At 45.8% G+C, this 19,642-nt stretch overlaps 2 protein-coding genes across 2 annotated transcripts in view; both read right to left on the bottom strand.

Moving 5' to 3' along the window:
- The window catches only part of LOC135527862 (NUAK family SNF1-like kinase 1), a 44,976-nt gene extending 31,645 nt beyond the window's left edge, over positions 1–13,331 (bottom strand). The window contains exon 1 of the mRNA XM_064956471.1: positions 12,544–13,331. Coding sequence (XP_064812543.1) covers positions 12,544–12,873 — 330 coding nt within the window. The 5' untranslated portion in view covers positions 12,874–13,331. The remainder of the gene's footprint in view (positions 1–12,543) is intronic.
- A 247-nt stretch (positions 13,332–13,578) lies between these two features.
- On the bottom strand, positions 13,579–19,198 carry LOC135527863 (kelch repeat and BTB domain-containing protein 12-like). Its single transcript, XM_064956472.1, has 10 exons — positions 19,071–19,198; positions 18,626–18,832; positions 18,364–18,545; positions 18,161–18,293; positions 17,656–17,889; positions 17,225–17,574; positions 16,804–17,077; positions 16,494–16,644; positions 14,260–14,457; positions 13,579–14,188 (listed from the first exon to the last, which is right to left on the bottom strand). Exons 2-10 carry the CDS (start codon positions 18,794–18,796, stop codon positions 14,028–14,030), a joined length of 1,854 nt encoding a protein of 617 aa, XP_064812544.1. The 5' UTR covers positions 18,797–18,832; positions 19,071–19,198; the 3' UTR covers positions 13,579–14,027.
- Between the last annotated feature and the right edge of the window lie 444 nt (positions 19,199–19,642).

The raw sequence follows: 19,642 nt of genomic DNA, 5'->3' as shown, positions 1-19,642 counted from the left end.
TATTTGACGTGTATTCCAAGATATCTTAAGAACAGGTTTATTCAGTTACTGGGTTCAACACACCACATTCCTATGTATTGACTGCTCACAGTGAACGTGCGAGTGTTAACGTGTTTTTATGGAGAGAACAGAAATAATAACCATGAGTAGAGGCTTACATACAACTATACAGGCCCATAGAATAGACTGTAGAGGTATACATGCTGCTATATAGAAGAGACCAAATGACTTGGTATACACAATCTCTGCCATGATATAACGTAAGTGGTAGGGTTAACTATTTTCCTAGTATTTTACAAATGTTCCATCCCAAGAATAAATCCCTTTTCTCCCGAGTGACCCGAAATTTCCTGCTAAAGCATGAAAATATGTCTAGCTTTGATCAGCATGAAAAGTCTACCTTAGCCCGATGAGCATGACATTGAAGACATTTCAGAGCCAAAGCCCAAATGATTGTACCGTTATCCAATACATAGCCTATGATATATATATGATATCTAGGCACATTACGCACGACAGAAAAACATAAAAGCCCATAGATGTAGCTATGCTCTCTTGTTTAAATAAATGAAACAAGCTCTGATAGGCTAGTCTTTGAGTGTGGACTGTATTACTGTACTGTATATTATATTGGCTGGAATTACACACATCAACTTTCTAGTTAATGCACAAGCAGGTGAAATGCCTTTCTTGCAGGCTCTAAACCCAACAATGTAGTAATCAATAACAATGTAATACTAAACATAACATAAGGTAGAACAAAAACACACACGAAATAAAAACACAAGTACAGTGCATTCAGAAAATATTCAGACTTTTTCCACATTTTGTTACGTTACAGACTTATTCTAAAATGGATTACATTGTTTTTTCCCCTCCTGAATCTACACACAATATCCCATAATGACAAAACAAAAACAGGTTAAGACATTTTTGCATAAAAATAAAAACTACAGAAATATCACATTTCTATAAGTATTCAGACCCTTTACTCAGTACTTAATTGAAGCACCTTTGACAGCGATTACAGCCTCGAGTCTTCTTGGGTATGATGCTACAAACTTGGCACGCCTGTATTTGGGGTGTTTCGCCAATTCTTCTCTGCAGATTCTCTCAAGCTCTGTAAGGTTGTATGGAGAGCGTAAATATAGGATAAACAGAGTAGCAGCAGCATAGGCTATATGATGATTGTAAGTGAGTGGCTGTGCGTGTGTTTCGAGTCAATATGAATGTATGTGCATATTATGTGTGTGTGTTGGAGTGTCAGTGTGCATGAGTGTGTTGGGCCCTGTGAGTGTCCTCGACCCTTTGTACCGACAACCCTGTTGATGTGGAAGGGGTTCGTGCCCCCCCCCCCCCCCCTTTCCGGCACCACACTGCCAGGTCACTGACCTCTCATCGTCGCCGGTGATCAGACCTACCACACATCCCTGTGGGGCCCCCGTGTTGAGGGTCAGCATGGCGGTCAGCCCGTCAGGAAGTCCAGGATCCAGTTGCAAAGAGAGGTGTTCAGTCCCAGGGTTCTAAACTTGGTGACGAGCTTGGAGGATACAATGGTGTTCAATGCTGAGCTGTAGTGAAGGAACAGCATTCTCACATTGGTATTCCTCTTATCTAGGTGGGTGAGGGCAGTGTGGAGTGCAGTTGAGATTGAGTCGTCTATGGATCTGTTGGGGCGGTATGCAAATTTGAGTGGGTCTCGGGTGTCTGGGATGATGAAGTTGATGTGTGCCATAAACAGCTTCTCAAAGCACTTCATGATTACAGATGTGAGTGCTACAGGCGGGTAGTTATTGTGGCATGAAGCCTGAGAGTTATTGGGGACAGGAATGATGGTGGTCATTACAGACTGGGACAAGGAGAGGTTGAAAATTACCATGAATATGCCTGCCAGCTGTTCTGCGCATGCTCTGAGAACGAGCCCTGGAATATCGTCGGGCCCAGCGGCCTGCCAGGTGTTGAGCTTATTAAAGACCTTACTCATGTCGGCCTCGGAGAGCGAGATCACACAGTCCTCTGGGTCGGTGGCACCCCTCAAACCCAGCACGATGTTGTTATTGTTCAGGCGTGCATAAAATGCATTGAGCTCGTCTGGTAGGGAGGCATCGTTTGGAAGATCACGGCATCCTTTGCATTCCGTAATGGACTGTAGCCCTTGCCACATACGGTGGGCGTCAAAGCCTTTGTAATATGATTCCACCTTACTCCTCGATTGTCCTTTTGCTCGTTTGATGAATCTGGAGGTCATAGCCGGACTTCTTGTACTTGTTCCTGTCCTCAGCCGTAGCCCACATGATCTTGAAAATCAAATCAACACTAGAACCACCTGACCTTTCAGCCTATAAATACCCGCTAGAGAATGCTGAGAATGTTGCCGGGTGTCACATTTAGCATACGCTTCAGATGCATATCAACCTGCAAAGTGCACAAACAAACACCAAGCCTTGATAAATATTGCATAAACAATTGTAAAGCATGAATTGCATGAAGAAATATTAGTGGAAATATACCCATGTAGAAATATTTTAAAAAAAATGTTTAGATAGAGTAAAGGACATGTTTTGTATAATTCTACAAAGTAGGCCAAAAGACTATTTCCAACACTTCCAGACAAATGAGTCATCAACATTCTAACAGTTTAATAAATCCATTTCATATTACCTATGTGAAGAATAATCATTTGGTTGTGTTTATAAAAGTCGTAAGTAACATTAGAAAACTAAAAAACAATTATTTCAAAGAACATGAAAGCCTGTTCATTCGTTTATGTTACTCTAGGCCAGTGGTTCCCAAACTTTTCATAATCCCCCTCTTTTGCACCAGGGTCAAATGTTGTTTTTTGCCATCATTGTAAGTCTGCTACACACACACAATGATACATTTATTAAACATAAGAATGAGAGCGAGTTTTTGTCACGACCCAGCTCGTGGGAAGTGAAAAAGAGCTCTTATAGTACCTGGGTACAAATAATAATCAATTTTGCTCTTTATTTTACCATCTTACATATAAAACCTTATTTGTTAATTGAAAATTGTGAATAACTTACCACAGGTTAATGACAAGGGTGTGCTTGAAAGGATGCACATAACTCTGCAATGTTGGGTTGTATTGGAGAGAGTCTCAGTCTTAAATCATTTTCCACACACAGTCTGTGCCTGTATTTAGTTTTCATGCTAGTGAGGGGCAAGAATCCACTCTCACATACACTACCGTTCAAAAGTTTGGGATCACTTAGATACTTGTTTTTGAAAGCACCTTTTTTGTCCATTAAAATAACATCAAATTGATCAGAAATGCAGTGTAGACATTGTTAATGTTGTAAATGACTATTGTAGCTGGAAACTGTAGATTTTTAATGGAATATCTACATAGGCGTACAGAGGCCCATTATCAGCAACCATCACTCCTGTGTTCCAATGGCACGTTGTGTTAGCTAATACAAGTTTATAATTTTAAAAGGCTAATTGATCATTAGAAAACCCTTTTGCAATTATGTTAGCACAGCGGAAAACTGTTGTGCTAATTAAAGAAGCAATAAAACTGGCCTTCTTTAGGCTAATTGAGTATCTGGAGCATCAGCATTTGTGGGTTCGATTACAGGCTCAAAATGGCCAGAAACAAAGACCTTTCTTCCGAAACTCGTCAGTCTATTCTTTTTCTGAGAAATTAAAGCTATTCCATAAAAGAGGGGTTGGCGGGTGGTGGGACACAATGCAGATAGCCTGGTTAGCCAATGTGCGGAAGGACTGGTTGGTCGGCCCAATTGAGGTAGTATGTACATGAATGTATAGTTAAAGTGACTATGCATATATGATAAACAGAGAGTAGCAGCAGCGTAAAAAGAGGGTTTGGGGGGGGCACACAATGCAAATAGTCCAGGTAGCCATTTGATTACCTGTTCAGGAGTCTTATGGCTTGGGGATAAAAACTGTTGAGAAGCCTTTTTGTCCTAGACTTGGCACTCCAGTACCACTTGCCATGCGGTAGTAGAGAGAATGTATACAGAGAAGAGAGTCGGCCCGAGAATTGAACACTGTGGTAACCCCATAGACTGCCAGAGATCCGTAAAACAGGCCCTCCGATTTGACACACTGAACTCTGTCTGAGAAGTAGTTGGTGTTCCCCCTCAGGAGACTGAAAAGATTTGGCATGAGTCTTCAGATCCTCAAAAGGTTCTACAGCTGCACCATCAAGAACATCCTGCCTGGTATGGCAACTGCTCGGCCTCCGACCGCAAGGCACTACAGAGGGTAGTGCGAACAGCCCAGTACATCACTGGGACCAAGATTCCTGACATCCAGGACCTCTATACCAGGCGGTGTCAGAGGAAGGCCCTAAGAATTGCCAAAGACTCCAGCCACCCTAGTCATGGACTGTTCTCTCTGCTATCGCATGGCAAGCGGTACCGGAGCGCCAAGTCTAGGTACAAGAGGCTTCTAAACAGCTTCTACCCCCAAACCATAAGACTCCTGAACATCTAATCAAATGGCTACCCAAACTATTTGCATTGCCCCCCTCTCCACACCACTGCTACTCTGTTGTTATCATCTATGCATAGTCACTTTAATAACTCTAACTACATGTACATATTACCTCAACTAACCAGTGCCCGTGCACATTGACTCTGTAGCGGTACCCCCCTGTATATAGTCTCGCTATGGTTATTTTACTGGTGCTCTTTAATTACCTGTTAATTCTATTTCTTATCCTTTCCGTATTTAAAAAAACTGCATTGTTGGTTAGGGGCTCATGAGTAAGCATTTCACTGTAAGGTCTACTACACCTGGTGTATTCAGCATTTCACTGTAAGGTCTACTACACCTGTTGTATTCAGCATTTCACTGTAAGGTCTACTACACCTGTTGTAGTCAGCATTTCACTGTAAGGTCTACTACACCTGTTGTAGTCAGCATTTCACTGTAAGGTCTACTACACCTGTTGTAGTCAGCATTTCACTGTAAGGTCTACTACACCTGTTGTATTCAGCATTTCACTGTAAGGTCTACTACACCTGGTGTATTCAGCATTTCACTGTAAGGTCTACTACACCTGTTGTATTCAGCATTTCACTGTAAGGTCTACTACACCTGGTGTATTCAGCATTTCACTGTAAGGTCTACTACACCTGTTGTATTCAGCATTTCACTGTAAGGTCTACTACACCTGTTGTAGTCAGCATTTCACTGTAAGGTCTACTACACCTGTTGTATTCAGCATTTCACTGTAAGGTCTACTACACCTGGTGTATTCAGCATTTCACTGTAAGGTCTACTACACCTGTTGTATTCAGCATTTCACTGTAAGGTCTACTACACCTGTTGTATTCAGCATTTCACTGTAAGGTCTACTACACCTGGTGTATTCAGCATTTCACTGTAAGGTCTACTACACCTGGTCTATTCAGCATTTCACTGTAAGGTCTACTACACCTGGTGTATTCAGCATTTAACTGTAAGGTCTACTACACCTGTTGTATTCAGCATTTCACTGTAAGGTCTACTACACCTGGTGTATTCAGCATTTCACTGTAAGGTCTACTACACCTGTTGTATTCAGCATTTCACTGTAAGGTCTACTACACCTGGTGTATTCAGCATTTCACTGTAAGGTCTACTACACCTGGTGTATTCAGCATTTCACTGTAAGGTCTACTACACCTGTTGTATTCAGCATTTCACTGTAAGGTCTACTACACCTGTTGTATTCAGCATTTCACTGTAAGGTCTACTACACCTGGTGTATTCAGCATTTCACTGTAAGGTCTACTACACCTGGTCTATTCAGCATTTCACTGTAAGGTCTACTACACCTGGTGTATTCAGCATTTAACTGTAAGGTCTACTACACCTGTTGTATTCAGCATTTCACTGTAAGGTCTACTACACCTGGTGTATTCAGCATTTCACTGTAAGGTCTACTACACCTGTTGTATTCAGCATTTCACTGTAAGGTCTACTACACCTGGTGTATTCAGCATTTCACTGTAAGGTCTACTACACCTGGTGTATTCAGCATTTCACTGTAAGGTCTACTACACCTGTTGTATTCAGCATTTCACTGTAAGGTCTACACCTGGTTTATTCAGCATTTCACTGTAAGGTCTACTGCACCTGTTGTATTCAGCATTTCGCTGTAAGGTCTACTACACCTGTTGTATTCAGCATTTCACTGTAAGGTCTACTACACCTGTTGTATTCAGCATTTCACTGTAAGGTCTACTACACCTGTTGTATTCAGCATTTCACTGTAAGGTCTACTACACCTGGTGTATTCAGCATTTCACTGTAAGGTCTACTACACCTGGTGTATTCAGCATTTCACTGTAAGGTCTACTACACCTGGTGTATTCAGTATTTCACTGTAAGGTCTACTACACCTGGTGTATTCAGCATTTCACTCTAAGGTCCACACTGGTTGTATTCAGCATTTCACTGTAAGGTCTACTACACCTGGTGTATTCAGCATTTCACTGTAAGGTCTACTACACCTGGTGTATTCAGCATTTCACTGTAAGGTCTACTACACCTGGTGTATTCAGCATTTCACTGTAAGGTCTACTACACCTGGTGTATTCAGCATTTCACTGTAAGGTCTACTACACCTGTTGTATTCAGCATTTCACTGTAAGGTCTACACCTGGTTTATTCAGCATTTCACTGTAAGGTCTACTGCACCTGTTGTATTCAGCATTTCACTGTAAGGTCTACTACACCTGTTGTATTCAGCATTTCACTGTAAGGTCTACTACACCTGGTGTATACAGCATTTCACTGTAAGGTCTACTACACCTGGTGTATTCAGCATTTCACTGTAAGGTCTACTACACCTGGTGTATTCAGTATTTCACTGTAAGGTCTACTACACCTGGTGTATTCAGCATTTCACTCTAAGGTCCACACTGGTTGTATTCAGCATTTCACTGTAAGGTCTACTACACCTGGTGTATTCAGCATTTCACTGTAAGGTCTACTACACCTGGTGTATTCAGCATTTCACTGTAAGGTCTATTACACCTGGTGTATTCAGCATTTCACTGTAAGGTCTACTACACCTGTTGTATTCAGCATTTCACTGTAAGGTCTACTACACCTGGTGTATTCAGCATTTCACTGTAAGGTCTACTACACCTGTTGTATTCAGCATTTCACTGTAAGGTCTACTACACCTGTTGTATTCAGCATTTCACTGTAAGGTCTACTACACCTGGTGTATTCAGCATTTCACTGTAAGGTCTACTACACCTGTTGTATTCAGCATTTCACTGTACGGTCTACTACACCTGTTGTATTCAGCATTTCACTGTAAGGTCTACTACACCTGGTGTATTCAGCATTTCACTGTAAGGTCTACTACACCTGGTGTATTCAGCATTTCACTGTAAGGTCCACACTGGTTGTATTCGGCACATGTGACTTAAACAATTTGATTTGATTTGTGAGGTCTGGGGTCCGCTCACCAACCAAGAATCCACTAAATGGGACAAACACCAAATTGAGACTGCATGCAGAATTCTGCAAAAATATCCTCCATGTACAATGTAAAACACCAAATAATGCATGAGGAGTAGAATTAGGCCAATACCCGCTAATAAAAGGAATACCCGCTAATTCCCAAACCTTCCATAACAAAGCCATCGCCTACAGAGAGATGAACCTGGAGAAGAGTCCCCTGAGCAAGCTGTTCCTGGGGCTCTGTTCACAAACACAAAAAGACCCCACAGAGTCCCAGGACAGCAACACAATTAGACCCAACCAAACCAAATCCCGAGAAAACAAAAAGATAAAGACTTGACACATTGGAAAGAATTAACAAAAAAATGAAGTAAACTAGAATGCTACTTGGCCCTAAACAGAGAGTACAATGGCAGAATACCTGACCAGTGTGACTGACCCAAACTTAAGGAAAGCTTTGACTATGTACAGACTCAGTGAGCATAGCCTTGCTATTGAGATAGGTCGCCGTAGGCAGACAGGCTGTGCACACTACACACAAAATTAGGTTGAACCTGAGCTGCACTTCCTAACCTCCTGTCAAATGTATGACAATATTAGAGAGACATATTTCCCTCAGATTACACAGATCCACAAAGAATTCACAAACAAACCCAATTTTGATAAACTCCCCTATCTACTGGGTGAAATTCCACAGTGTGCCATCACAGCAGCAAGATTTGTGACCTGTTGCCACAAGAAAAGGGCAACCAGTGAAGAACAAACATCATTGTAAATACAACCTATATTTATGCTTATTTATTTTCCCTTTTCAACTTTAACTATTTGCGCAATGTTACAACACTGTATACAGTTGAAATCGGAAGTTTAAATACACTTAGGTTGGAGTCATTAAAACTCGTTTTTCAACCACTCCACAAATGTCTTGTTAACAAACTATAGTTTTGGCAAGTTGGTTAGGACATCTACTTTGTGCATGACACAACTAATGTTTCCAACAATTGTTTACAGACAGATTATTTCACTTAATCACAATTCCAGTTGGTCAGAAGTTTGCAAACACTAAATTGACTGTTCCTTTTTAAACAGCTTGGAAAATTCCAGAAAATGATGTTATGGCTTTAGAAGATTCTGGTAGGCTAATTGACATCATTTGAGTCAATTGGAGGTGTACCTGTGAATGTATTTCAAGGCCTATTTTCAAACTAAGTGCCTTCTTTGCTTGACATCATGGGAAAATCAAAGTATAAACACCATGGGACCACGCAGCCGTCTTACCGCTCAGGAAGGAGACGCGTTCTGTCTCCTAGAGATGAAAGTACTGTGGTGTGTAAAGTGCAAATCAATCCCAGAACAACAGCAAAGGACCATGTGAAGATGGTCACATTCTTAAAATTAAGTGGTGATCCTAACTGACCTAAGACAGGGAATTTTTACTAGGAGTAAATGTCAGGAATTGTGAAAACTGAGTTTAAATGTATTTGGCTTAGGTGTATGTAAACTTCTGACTTCAACAGTATATACGTAAACACATTTCAAAAGTAATTTATTATTTTGGAACTTCTGTGAGTGTAACGTTTACTGTTTATTTCACTTTTGTTTATTATCTACCTCACTTCCTTTGGCAATGTCAATATGTGTGTCCCATGACATTAAAGCCCTTGAATTGAAATGGTGGGGGAGAAGGGGGAAGTGGAGACTACGTGAGGAAAGGAGGGAGGGCTAGCATTTGGTGAAAGGGCTTAGAGGTTGATGGCGTAAAAGGGGTGTGAGAGGGGGCAGTGGAGAGCAGGAGGGAGTGGGGAAGAGGGAGGCACAGGGTTAACAGAAGGAGAACTGAGAGCAGGAGGGAGTGGGGAAGAGGGAGGCACAGGGTTAACAGAAGGAGAACTGAGAGCAGGAGGGAGTGGGGAAGAGGGAGGCACAGGGTTAACAGAAGGAGAACTGAGAGCAGGAGGGAGTGGGGAAGAGGGAGGCACAGGGTTAACAGAAGGAGAACTGAGAGCAGGGGGGGGGGTGTCACTTCAGGCCTGCCTGGGGAGAAGCCTGGCATTCCACTGCCCCCTCCTGCCTTCCTCTGGGGCATTAAGACCTGACCAGCAGAGCACAGAGAAGGGTCTGGGTTTTGCTCTCTTCTAGACACCTACGGGAACACACAGCATTCCTGAAAGGACAATGACTAGGGTGTGTGCTGAAATGAGAGAAAGAGTGAGAGAGAGCGAGAGAGAAAGTGGGACACAGAGAGAGACAGAGATGGAGTCATGAGTCTAAACATATGTAGTACAAATATAGAATTAGTGTACTTGCTGGGTGGCAGAGCCGTATCTAACATAAGAGGGAGTTCAACTGCCCTCCTATAATATGTCCAATAATGCAGTTTGCACACATTCAGTCAGTGAAAGTGACCTACAACACACATTCAGTCAGTGAAAGTGACCTACAACAAAGCTTACTGTACTGACATACCCCAGACGCTCTCCCTCCATCCCTCTCCCCCTCCCAGCCTCTCTCCCTCCATCCCTCTCCCCCTCCCAGACTCTCTCCCTCCATCCCTCTCCCCCTCCCAGACTCTCTCCCTCCATCCCTCTCCCCCTCCCAGACTCTCTCCCTCCATCCCTCTCCCCCTCCCAGCCTCTCTCCCTCCATCCCTCTCCCCTCCCAGCCTCTCTCCCTCCATCCCTCTCCCAGCCTCTCTCCCTCCATCCCTCTCCCCCTCCCAGACTCTCTCCCTCCATCCCTCTCCCCCTCCCAGACTCTCTCCCTCCATCCCTCTCCCCTCCCAGACTCTCTCCCTCCATCCCTCTCCCCCTCCCAGACTCTCCCCCCCCAGCCTCTCTCCCTCCATCCCTCTCCCCTCCCAGCCTCTCTCCCTCCATCCCTCTCCCCTCCCAGCCTCTCTCCCTCCATCCCTCTCCCCCTCCCAGCCTCTCTCCCTCCATCCCTCTCCCCCTCCCAGCCTCTCTCCCTCCATCCCTCTCCCCCTCCCAGCCTCTCTCCCTCTATCCCTCTCAGACTCTCTCCCTCCATCCCTCTCCCCCTCCCAGACTCTCTCCCTCCATCCCTCTCCCCCTCCCAGACTCTCTCCCTCCATCCCTCTCCCCCTCCCAGACTCTCTCCCTCCATCCCTCTCCCCCTCCCAGCCTCTCTCCCTCCATCCCTCTCCTCCTCCCAGACTCTCTCCCTCCATCCCTCTCCCCCTCCCAGACTCTCTCCCTCCATCCCTCTCCCCCTCCCAGACTCTCTCCCTCCATCCCTCTCCCAGCCTCTCTCCCTCCATCCCTCTCCCAGCCTCTCTCCCTCCATCCCTCTCCCCCTCCCAGACTCTCTCCCTCCATCCCTCTCCCCCTCGCAGACTCTCCCTCCATCCCTCTCCCCCTCCCAGACTCTCTCCCTCCATCCCTCTCCCCCTCCCAGACTCTCTCCCTCCATCCCTCTCCCCCTCCCAGACTCTCTCCCTCCATCCCTCTCCCCCTCCCAGACTCTCTCCCTCCATCCCTCTCCCCCTCCCAGACTCTCTCCCTCCATCCCTCTCCCCCTCCCAGACTCTCTCCCTCCATCCCTCTCCCCCTCCCAGACTCGTCTCCATTAGCAGGCTGTCTGTAAGGATGCCAAAATGTTCCGACCCTAATCTGGAGTCAATGCCCCGGCCCTCTATATTCCTTCCTTCTCTCCTTTTCCATAGACCCCCTCCACATCTTCCCCCTCCCCACCACATCTCTTCTTCATCTGTCCTTCTTCACTCAGACAACAGCTCCCGATCCTGTTTCTAAAAATATGGTCAATTTGTCTCAAGGAATTCTCGGTATGCACTGGCCACTGGCACAAGGAATTCTACCACCATCTCTCTCCCTCTCTTCTATTCTCTATCCCTCGCTCTCCAGTGAATGTAGGAAAGAGGGACTGGGTGTACAGTACAGTAGCAGACAGTGACAGGATTGGGCTAGTCCTAGTCTCCTAATCTGATATCCCATCAGATTATCTCTATAATAACATGTTTGTTTACTAAAAATCAGAAAGGGGTAACTATCTCTTTGTCTTCTGCTCACAGTAGACTGAAGGATTAAACCCTGAACTACGAGCAACAAAACCATTAAAACAAAACAATTCTCTCTCTCTCATAATGTATTATTTTTCTCAGGTACATTAACAGATAGCCAATAGCCATATTGCAAATCATATAATGCGCATGTCATATGGTTCTTTTCCCCTTTAGAATAACCAATCCTTCATTATCACACCTAGAATGGAACGACGTCTGTTACATTTGGTCTGTGTTTGGAAGGGAAAACCTTGTCAGTTGCACAACTGAATACATTCAACCAAAATGTGTCTTCCACATTTAACCCCATGTCTGTCTTCATCGAAGTCTGGGGAGTAGTTGTTGCGGGGTGAACTACCACGCTGGAGGGCAGTTACTGCAGATTTTTACATCGTTCGGTGACACTCTAACCGCTAGGCTGCCTGCCCTCCGTGTCTGTGTGTGGGCCTGGGTGCATGCCAGTGAGAGTGTGTGAGGGGTCAAGGGTAATGAGTCAGATAACGAGAAGGTGGCCTAGGCCCTCAGAAGGACCCTGATCCCTGGCATAGCAGCGGGTATGAGCTAATCCACTACAGATGGCACGCAGGCACACACACGCACACAAAGTATTCTTTAGACCGATGACAACACCTTCCCCATACAATCTGTCCTCTATCACACATGAATAATTAATAACACACACAATACATCATTCTGATACGAACCAAAACATAACTGAAGGACAGCTGCCTGAGACTTCCAGGCACAGCCAAGGGCAAGAGCACACACACATCATCTGGGGTCCCTTTGTTCGAATGATATAGCAAACGCACGATACAGGTAACAAACAAAATGTCAATAACAGATGCATATTTTGCCTTGGTACCCCTAACATAGAAGGCAGCACACATTCAGAAACATTTGGATGCAATGATGAGTTGGTCTAATATCTGTAAAGTGAACATTTAGGTAATAATATGACATAAAAGGCTAACACATGGAAAGGAAGGACAGTATAGGGTCGAGATAGACAGAGACATATTTTAATTGAAAAACAAAACAAGAACACCTACTGTCTTCCTGGTCGTTCTCTCCACCGCCCTCTTCACTTTCCCGTAGGTGCCTTTTCCCAGCGTCTCCATTACCTCGTAGCGGTGTTTCAAATTGTGTTTATGTTGGTGCTTCTTCACTTCCACCGGCATAGAGCCACTTTCCCCGGTGTGGCTGGGGCGCTTGTCCCCGCTGAGGAGACGACCGCTGTCCAGACTTGAGGTCTCGGAGCCATCATCGCCGGTTTCGGTATCTGCCGTGTCCTGCATGTTCTCCCTCCGTTCTGACCGGTCTTCAGTGCTCATCACGCTGCTGGTGCTGCGGTGGTCTCTGCGAATTTCCCGCCTGCCCATCCTGGTCTCGCTCAGTGCGCACCTGCCGCAACTAGTTGCCTACTTGGCAGCGGAAATATTTCATAAACTGACACAGGATTTGTTATATTTCTTTATCCCTACAAGCAACTAAAGGAAGCCTCAAATTGCCCAGTTTCATAGCAGATAGATGAAGCAACAAAACACCAGGCTACTATCAATGATTCACTCTGCTTGAGGAAATTAAATGTCAAAGGGGTATTCGGTTAATAATCCCAGACATCAGCTCATTAAGGAAACCCCTGTTCCATTTGTCTCGCCTCCCGTTCTTATGCTGCTGTTCATACTCGCTCTCTCTCTTTCCTCTATCTGAAAACAAATCACAACAAATCAGCAGTGAGAACCACATGGTCCCATTGGGTTGGTGGATCCGCCCCAGTCCATACCGATGCCAGCTGTCATAGCAACATGCAGCGTCACACTAATTTAGGATCGTTTGGGCTTCCCGCCGACCTATTTCTGACCATGCCGAACAGTAGGAGAAGGAGAAGGAATGCTTGGCACGTAAGCAACGTCCTCGAGGAATGACCCGTTCAATCAGACTTGTTTGTTTTCCGTTCCCCGGAAAAATAAACGCTTCAGTTAAAGATCCAGTGCATTGTTAAACTGTGAATATGTATTGTGGAAGGAGAGAAATAGGCCTATAGACCAGACATTTTATATTTGGAAAGCCTGAATGTCTTAATTTGTATTTTATTGAAACACAGAGTTCAGATGTTAGTACAGGCATCACATCACGCAGAGTCTGTGTGATAGGCTAGTAGTCTATAGCCCTCAAGCTCAACTGCCAGTTCTACTGCATTATTTCATGGACTGATTTAGACCTGGGACACCAACTAATGATCAGGTAGAAGAGAAAAGCAGCAGGCTTCGGACCTCATAGGGTCAGAGTTGAATACCCCTGGTCTAAAGCTTAGGCTGTCCTTACAGAGTAAGTTTACAAAGCAATTGATTTCCATACCTTATCCTTTCATCTGAGGGATACCACATACAGTACTTATAAGCGTATAGGCTATCATGTCTTGACGATGAAACAAAGTTATAGGGTAGGCCTAGAGCAACATGAGTCCCTCTTTATGCAATATTGTCTCTGTGTTTTCTCTTCCTCTGAGTAGGCCATTTTTGTCCTGTGTCCATCAATGGTCAGAGCTCGGGGTTGAGAGATCACGGGGGTTGAGGTTGGCCACCAGACAGACGCTGTAGCTGTCATGCATGGCTGCTCGACGCTCCACCACCGTCCACACGTTATCCTTGGGGTCCAGCTCTAAGATCTCCTTGGTGATGATCTCATGGCGACCTGTCAAAATATGATTGATAATTGATTGATTCATTTATTGATTGATCAGTGTAAATGTGTTTGGTTCTCACCTGCCCCCTTGTAGTAGCCACAGAGGTACAGCTTGCCGTCCACCTCCCCAATGTTGGAGGCATTGGTTCGTAAAGAGAGGAGAGCTGTGGGGAGGGTTGGCCCTGACCTCCAGGTATCTTCTTCTGGGTTGTAGATCTCCACTGAGCTCAGGCAGCGACGAGATTGGCCACGGTCCTCCCCCTCACACCCTATACCCCCTAGAGAACACACATATGCACTGAAAATAAATATAAACGTAACATGTAAAGTGTTGGTCCCATGTTTCATGAGCTACAATACAAGGTCCCAGACATTTTCCATATGCACAAAAAGCTTATTTCGCTCTAATTTTGTCCACAAATTTGTTTACATCCCAGTTAGTGAGCATTTCTCCTTTGCCAAGATAATACAGCCACCTGACATGTGTGGCATATCAAGAAGTTGATTAAACAGCATGATCATTACACAGGTGCACCTTGTGCTGGGGACAATAAAGGGCCACTCTAAAAATGTGCAGTTTTGTCACACAACACAATGCCACAGATGTCTCAAGTTTTGAGGGAGCTTGCAATTGGCATGCTGACTGCAGGAATGTCCACCAGAGCTGTTTCCAGATAATTTAATGTTAATTTCTCTACTGTAAGCCGGCTTCAATGTCGTTTTTGAATACTTTCCAAAGGCACTGTACATGTGGTGTGCGGTTGTGAGGCCGGTTGAACGTACTGCTAAATTCTCTTTTTGACTTTTTCCACATTTTGTAATGTTAAAGCATTATTCTAAAATGGATTAAATAGTTTTTTCCCCTCAACAATCTATACACAATATCCGATAATGACAAAGCAAAAACAGGTTTTTAGACATTATTGCTAATTTATTTATTTTTTAAATGAAAAATGAAATATCACATTTTCATAAGTATTCTGACCCTTCACTCAGTACTTTGTTTAAGCTCCTTTGGCAGTGATTGCAGCATATATTCTTCTTGGGTAAGAAGCTGCAAGCTTGGCACACCTGTATTTGGGGAGTTTCTCCCATTCTTCTCTGCAGATCCTCTCAAGCTCTATCAGGTCGGATAGGGAGCACTGCTGTATAGCTATTTTCATGTCTCCAGAGATGTTTGATTGGGTTCAAGTCTGGGCTCTGGCTGGGCCACTCAAGGACATTCAGAGACTTGTCCCAAAGCCACTCCTGCGTTGTCTTGGCTGTGTGTTCTTAGGGTTGTTGTCCAGTTGGAAGGTAAACCCCTTTCGTCACAGTCTGAGGTCCTGAGCGCTCTGGAGCAGGTTTTCATCAAGGATCTCTCTGTACTTTGCTCTGTTCATCTTTGCCTCGATCCTGACTAGTCTCCCAGTCTCTGACGCTGAAAAACATCCCCACAGCATGATGCTGCCACCACCATGCTTCACGGTAGGGATGGTGCCAGGATTACTCCAGACGTGACGCTTGGCATTCAGGACAAAGAGTTCAATATTGTTTTTTATCAGACCAGAGAATCTTGTTTCTCATAGTCTGAGAGTCTTCAGGTGCCTTTTGGCAAACTCCAAGCGGGCTGTCATGTGCCTTTTACTTAGGAGTGGCTTCCGTCTGGCCACTCTATCATAAAGACCTGATTGGTGGAGTGCTGCAGAGATGCTTGTCCTTCTTGAAGGTCCTCCCATCTCCACAGAGGAACTCTGGAGCTCTGTCAGAGTGACCATCGGGTTCTTGGTCACCTCCCTGACCAAGGCCCTTCTCCCCTGATTGCTCACTTTGGCTGGGAGGCCAGCTCTAGAAAGTGTCTTGGTGGTTCCAAACATCCTCCATTTAAGAATGATGGAGGCCACTGTGTTCTTGGGGAACTTCAATGCTGTAAAATAAGAATTTGTTCTTAACTGACTTGCCTAGTTAAATAAAAAATGTTCTGTTCACTATTATGTTCCAACTGTTTTGGTCCACAGGCCTCCATCTGGATGAAGTAAGAAAAATAAAGACAGAAAACGTCCAAGCATGTAGATCTCTCCATTGAAAGACATGGTCTAACCTGGCATGTAGATCTCTCCATGGAAAGACGTGCTCTAACCTGGCATGTAGATCTCTCCATTGAAAGACGTGCTCTAACCTGGCATGTAGATCTCTCCATTGAAAGACGTGCTCTAACCTGGCATGTAGATCTCTCCATTGAAAGACATGGTCTAACCTGGCATGTAGATCTCTCCATTGAAAGACGTGGTCTAACCTGGCATGTAGATCTCTCCATTGAAAGACGTGGTCTAACCTAGCATGTAGATCTCTCCATTGAGTGTAGCGACTCCACAGCGGTAGCGTGAGTATCTCATGTTCTCACACTCTATCCACCGGTCCTTGCCTGGGTCAAACTGGAACACACGGCTACTCAGCCTGTCTGGCTCATCGTCTGGACGGTCCGACTGGAGGGGGCGAAGGAGGGATGGAGAGAGAGGATGGGAGAAGGGAGGAGGATCAGAGTTTTTCCCAAGTTGCACTTTGTAACAAATGCATTTGTAAAAAGCATCACATAACCTATAAGTGATTGATTGAGTGGTTTTTTGACTGACATCCCTGCTCACCTGTGGTGTCCAGCCCCCCAGCACGTAAAGGTGGTCCTTGAGGCTCACCACACAGTGACAGGCCAATGGGAGAGGCAGAGGAGCGAAGCTCAGCCAGGACCCGCCCCTTCTCAGCGACCACCTCTCAACACTGTTGGTGATGATGTAATGGTTCCTGACCTTCATCTGTCCCCCCAGCAGGTAGAGAGCATCACCTAGTGCCGCCAGGGCATACATGTCCCTGTACCCCACCCAGCATAGCTCCTCCCAGCTGCCCTCACAAGACCGATCATACCTGGGCAGACAACAGAGGACAGGTATGTATTTTACACACACACACACACACACACACACACACACACACACACACACACACACACACACACACACACACACACACACACACACACACACACACACACACACACACACACACACACACCTGTACATCCCCAGCCTCTTGGTCCTGTGTTCGTCCTCCTCTTCTACAGCCACCACTATGCTGTTGTCCCGTGTCACCGCCCCTGCCGTGATCGTCCCTGTCCCCTTCACTGGAGAGGGGATGTAGTACGTCCTTCTGGCCTGGGGGGCAAAGCATAAGCTGAGGTCAGCCTTACCCCCCCGGCGGGCTGGGACGCCCCCTTCATCAGTCCCCCCTAGGCAGAGGAGCAGGTCTGTGGTCTCCATCCCGTAACGCAGGGTGGGGCGAGGAGGGGCAGCCGCCACAGAGAGATAAGAAGTCTGAAGAGCCGCGTCGATCATCCCGAAGCATTCCGCATCCCGGAGCAATACCTGCAACCATACACTTAGTAGGGTGGACATAGCTTTAAAATCTCCTTCTCTCCATCCTCCTCTTCCTCTTTCCATCCTCACCGGGTTTCTCCTCCTGGCCCTCCTGAGGAAGTTGGGGTCTATCAGCTCCAGTCGTACCCGCCTGAGGAGCTCCACGGCCTGGGCCTCACTCTGCTCATCTCCCCTGCGCTTCTCCACCCAGCGCAGCACCAGTTCCAGAACGCTCTCCTCCTGGGTCACATTCAGGTCGTCTGAACCCAGCAGACCCCCCAGACTCTGGGCGTCCAACTCCAACACCTCCTCTTCCTGACACACCTGAAAGGAGAGGGGAGGAGGGGAGAGAGAGAGAGAGAGAGAGAGAGAGAGAGAGAGAGAGAGAGAAGAGAGGTGATACAAAGAGATGACGTTGTGAGCGAGAGTAGGTAATACATTTAATACATGTTTATATGTCAGACCGCTCTGTTTAATTCTGCCTGTAGACAGATGCAGGGAACTACTGCTCTCTTGTGGTGAGAAGAGGAAATGGACATGACTGTGGCAGTTGGGAAGAATTATACTAAGATTACACTGAATGATATGGTTCTACCTGGGCAAAGTGACGACACAAGTATCTCAGGGCGAGGTCTGCCAGGTCAGCAGCCCCCAGGTCTCTGGCCCAGTGGTACAGTCCTACACAGTTGGAAGTATCCATGCTGTCCAACATGTAGCTCTGACACAACCTGTAATAGTGACCATAATGTAGTGATTGTATTAGTCGTGTCATGGCGAACAGTAGCCACCTGAACCCACCTGAATGCCCCGTCTATGTGCAGCAGGAAGGCAGCAGCGGCCACTCCCTGAGTGTTGTCGTGGGAGAGAGGCAGCTGGGCGCGGTACATGTACCCCAGGAGCAGCTCCAAGCTCTGGGCAGGAGTGTCCCTGAGAGGCACCTCACCTCCACGGGTCTCCCTCAGACCACAGGTAAACATGGCCTGGAGGGATAAAATAAGTATGGTAAACACCATGGTAAAATTTATTTTGGGGTTCATTGAAACAAGCACAATTATCTTACCTGGAAGTAAGGGCTGAAGGCAGATAGCACCACCCGGTGGCAGGGGAAGGGAATGCCCTCGGCCAGGAGAACCACGTCAGTCAGTTCCCTGGCCCCCCACATCCTCTCCAGCTGCCCCAGCAGAAGAAGTCCATGTTCAGCCTGACCAGGCACCATCACCTGGGGGTCCATCTCTCACCTTGGAGGGTGAAGATAGCTCTGCTAAACCTAGAGAGAGAGAGAGAGAGAGAGAGAGAGAGAGAGAGAGAGAAGACAGAGAAGACAGAGAAGACAGAGAAGAGAGAGAGTGGGGACATCAGAAATAGACACAACGGTGTGTGTAACACTACACCAGTGCAGACATGCTCCTTGTACACCCCACACGGTAGACATTGAGCTGTAGCGGTAGAGTTAGTTTAAGAAGCAATACCATGACATTAGTTTACTCTGATCAGAGCTACTGTACCAGCAGTCTGCAGGACAACCTCTCCAGGGCTTGGTGCTTCTCTTTCAGGACTGGAGTCATGTCAGTTGCATTGTATCATAATGGAGAATGGAGTTGTGTCTCTGTCAATGGCCGTGGCTGTGTCTGTCATTAATACTGTTTGGTTGCTGTTTGCCTCTCTCTCTCTCTCTCTGTGTGTGTGTGTGTGTGTGTGTGTGTGTGTGTGTGTGTGTGTGTGTGTGTGTGTGTGTGTGTGTGTGTGTGTGTGTGTGTGTGTGTGTGTGTGTGTGTGTGTGTGTGTGTAAACAGGTTTTAAATAGATCAGTGCAAGGGAGCCATGTGTCTCTGCTGTAGTTCAGTCAGGGCCAAGTGCTTACTGAAAATCTGTGAACTTCTCCCATTGACTCTGATGCATGATGCATCTACAGAAACCGCAACGATCAAACTATCTATGGCTATGGCTCCACCCAGTATCAAAATATACTAAACGTTTTGATAATAGTTGGTATTCACAGTGCTTAGTGGTACTGTTAAAATGTCATTTGAAGCATTTCTCCAATTTGATGTATTATTTGACCTACAAACAAGAATTG

The sequence above is a fragment of the Oncorhynchus masou genome, chromosome 33, assembly GCF_036934945.1.
Source record: "Oncorhynchus masou masou isolate Uvic2021 chromosome 33, UVic_Omas_1.1, whole genome shotgun sequence".
Classification (NCBI taxonomy): Eukaryota; Metazoa; Chordata; class Actinopteri; order Salmoniformes; family Salmonidae; genus Oncorhynchus; species Oncorhynchus masou.
Note: the sequence above shows the minus strand (reverse complement) of the source record. Positions and strands in the feature narration are given on the sequence as shown.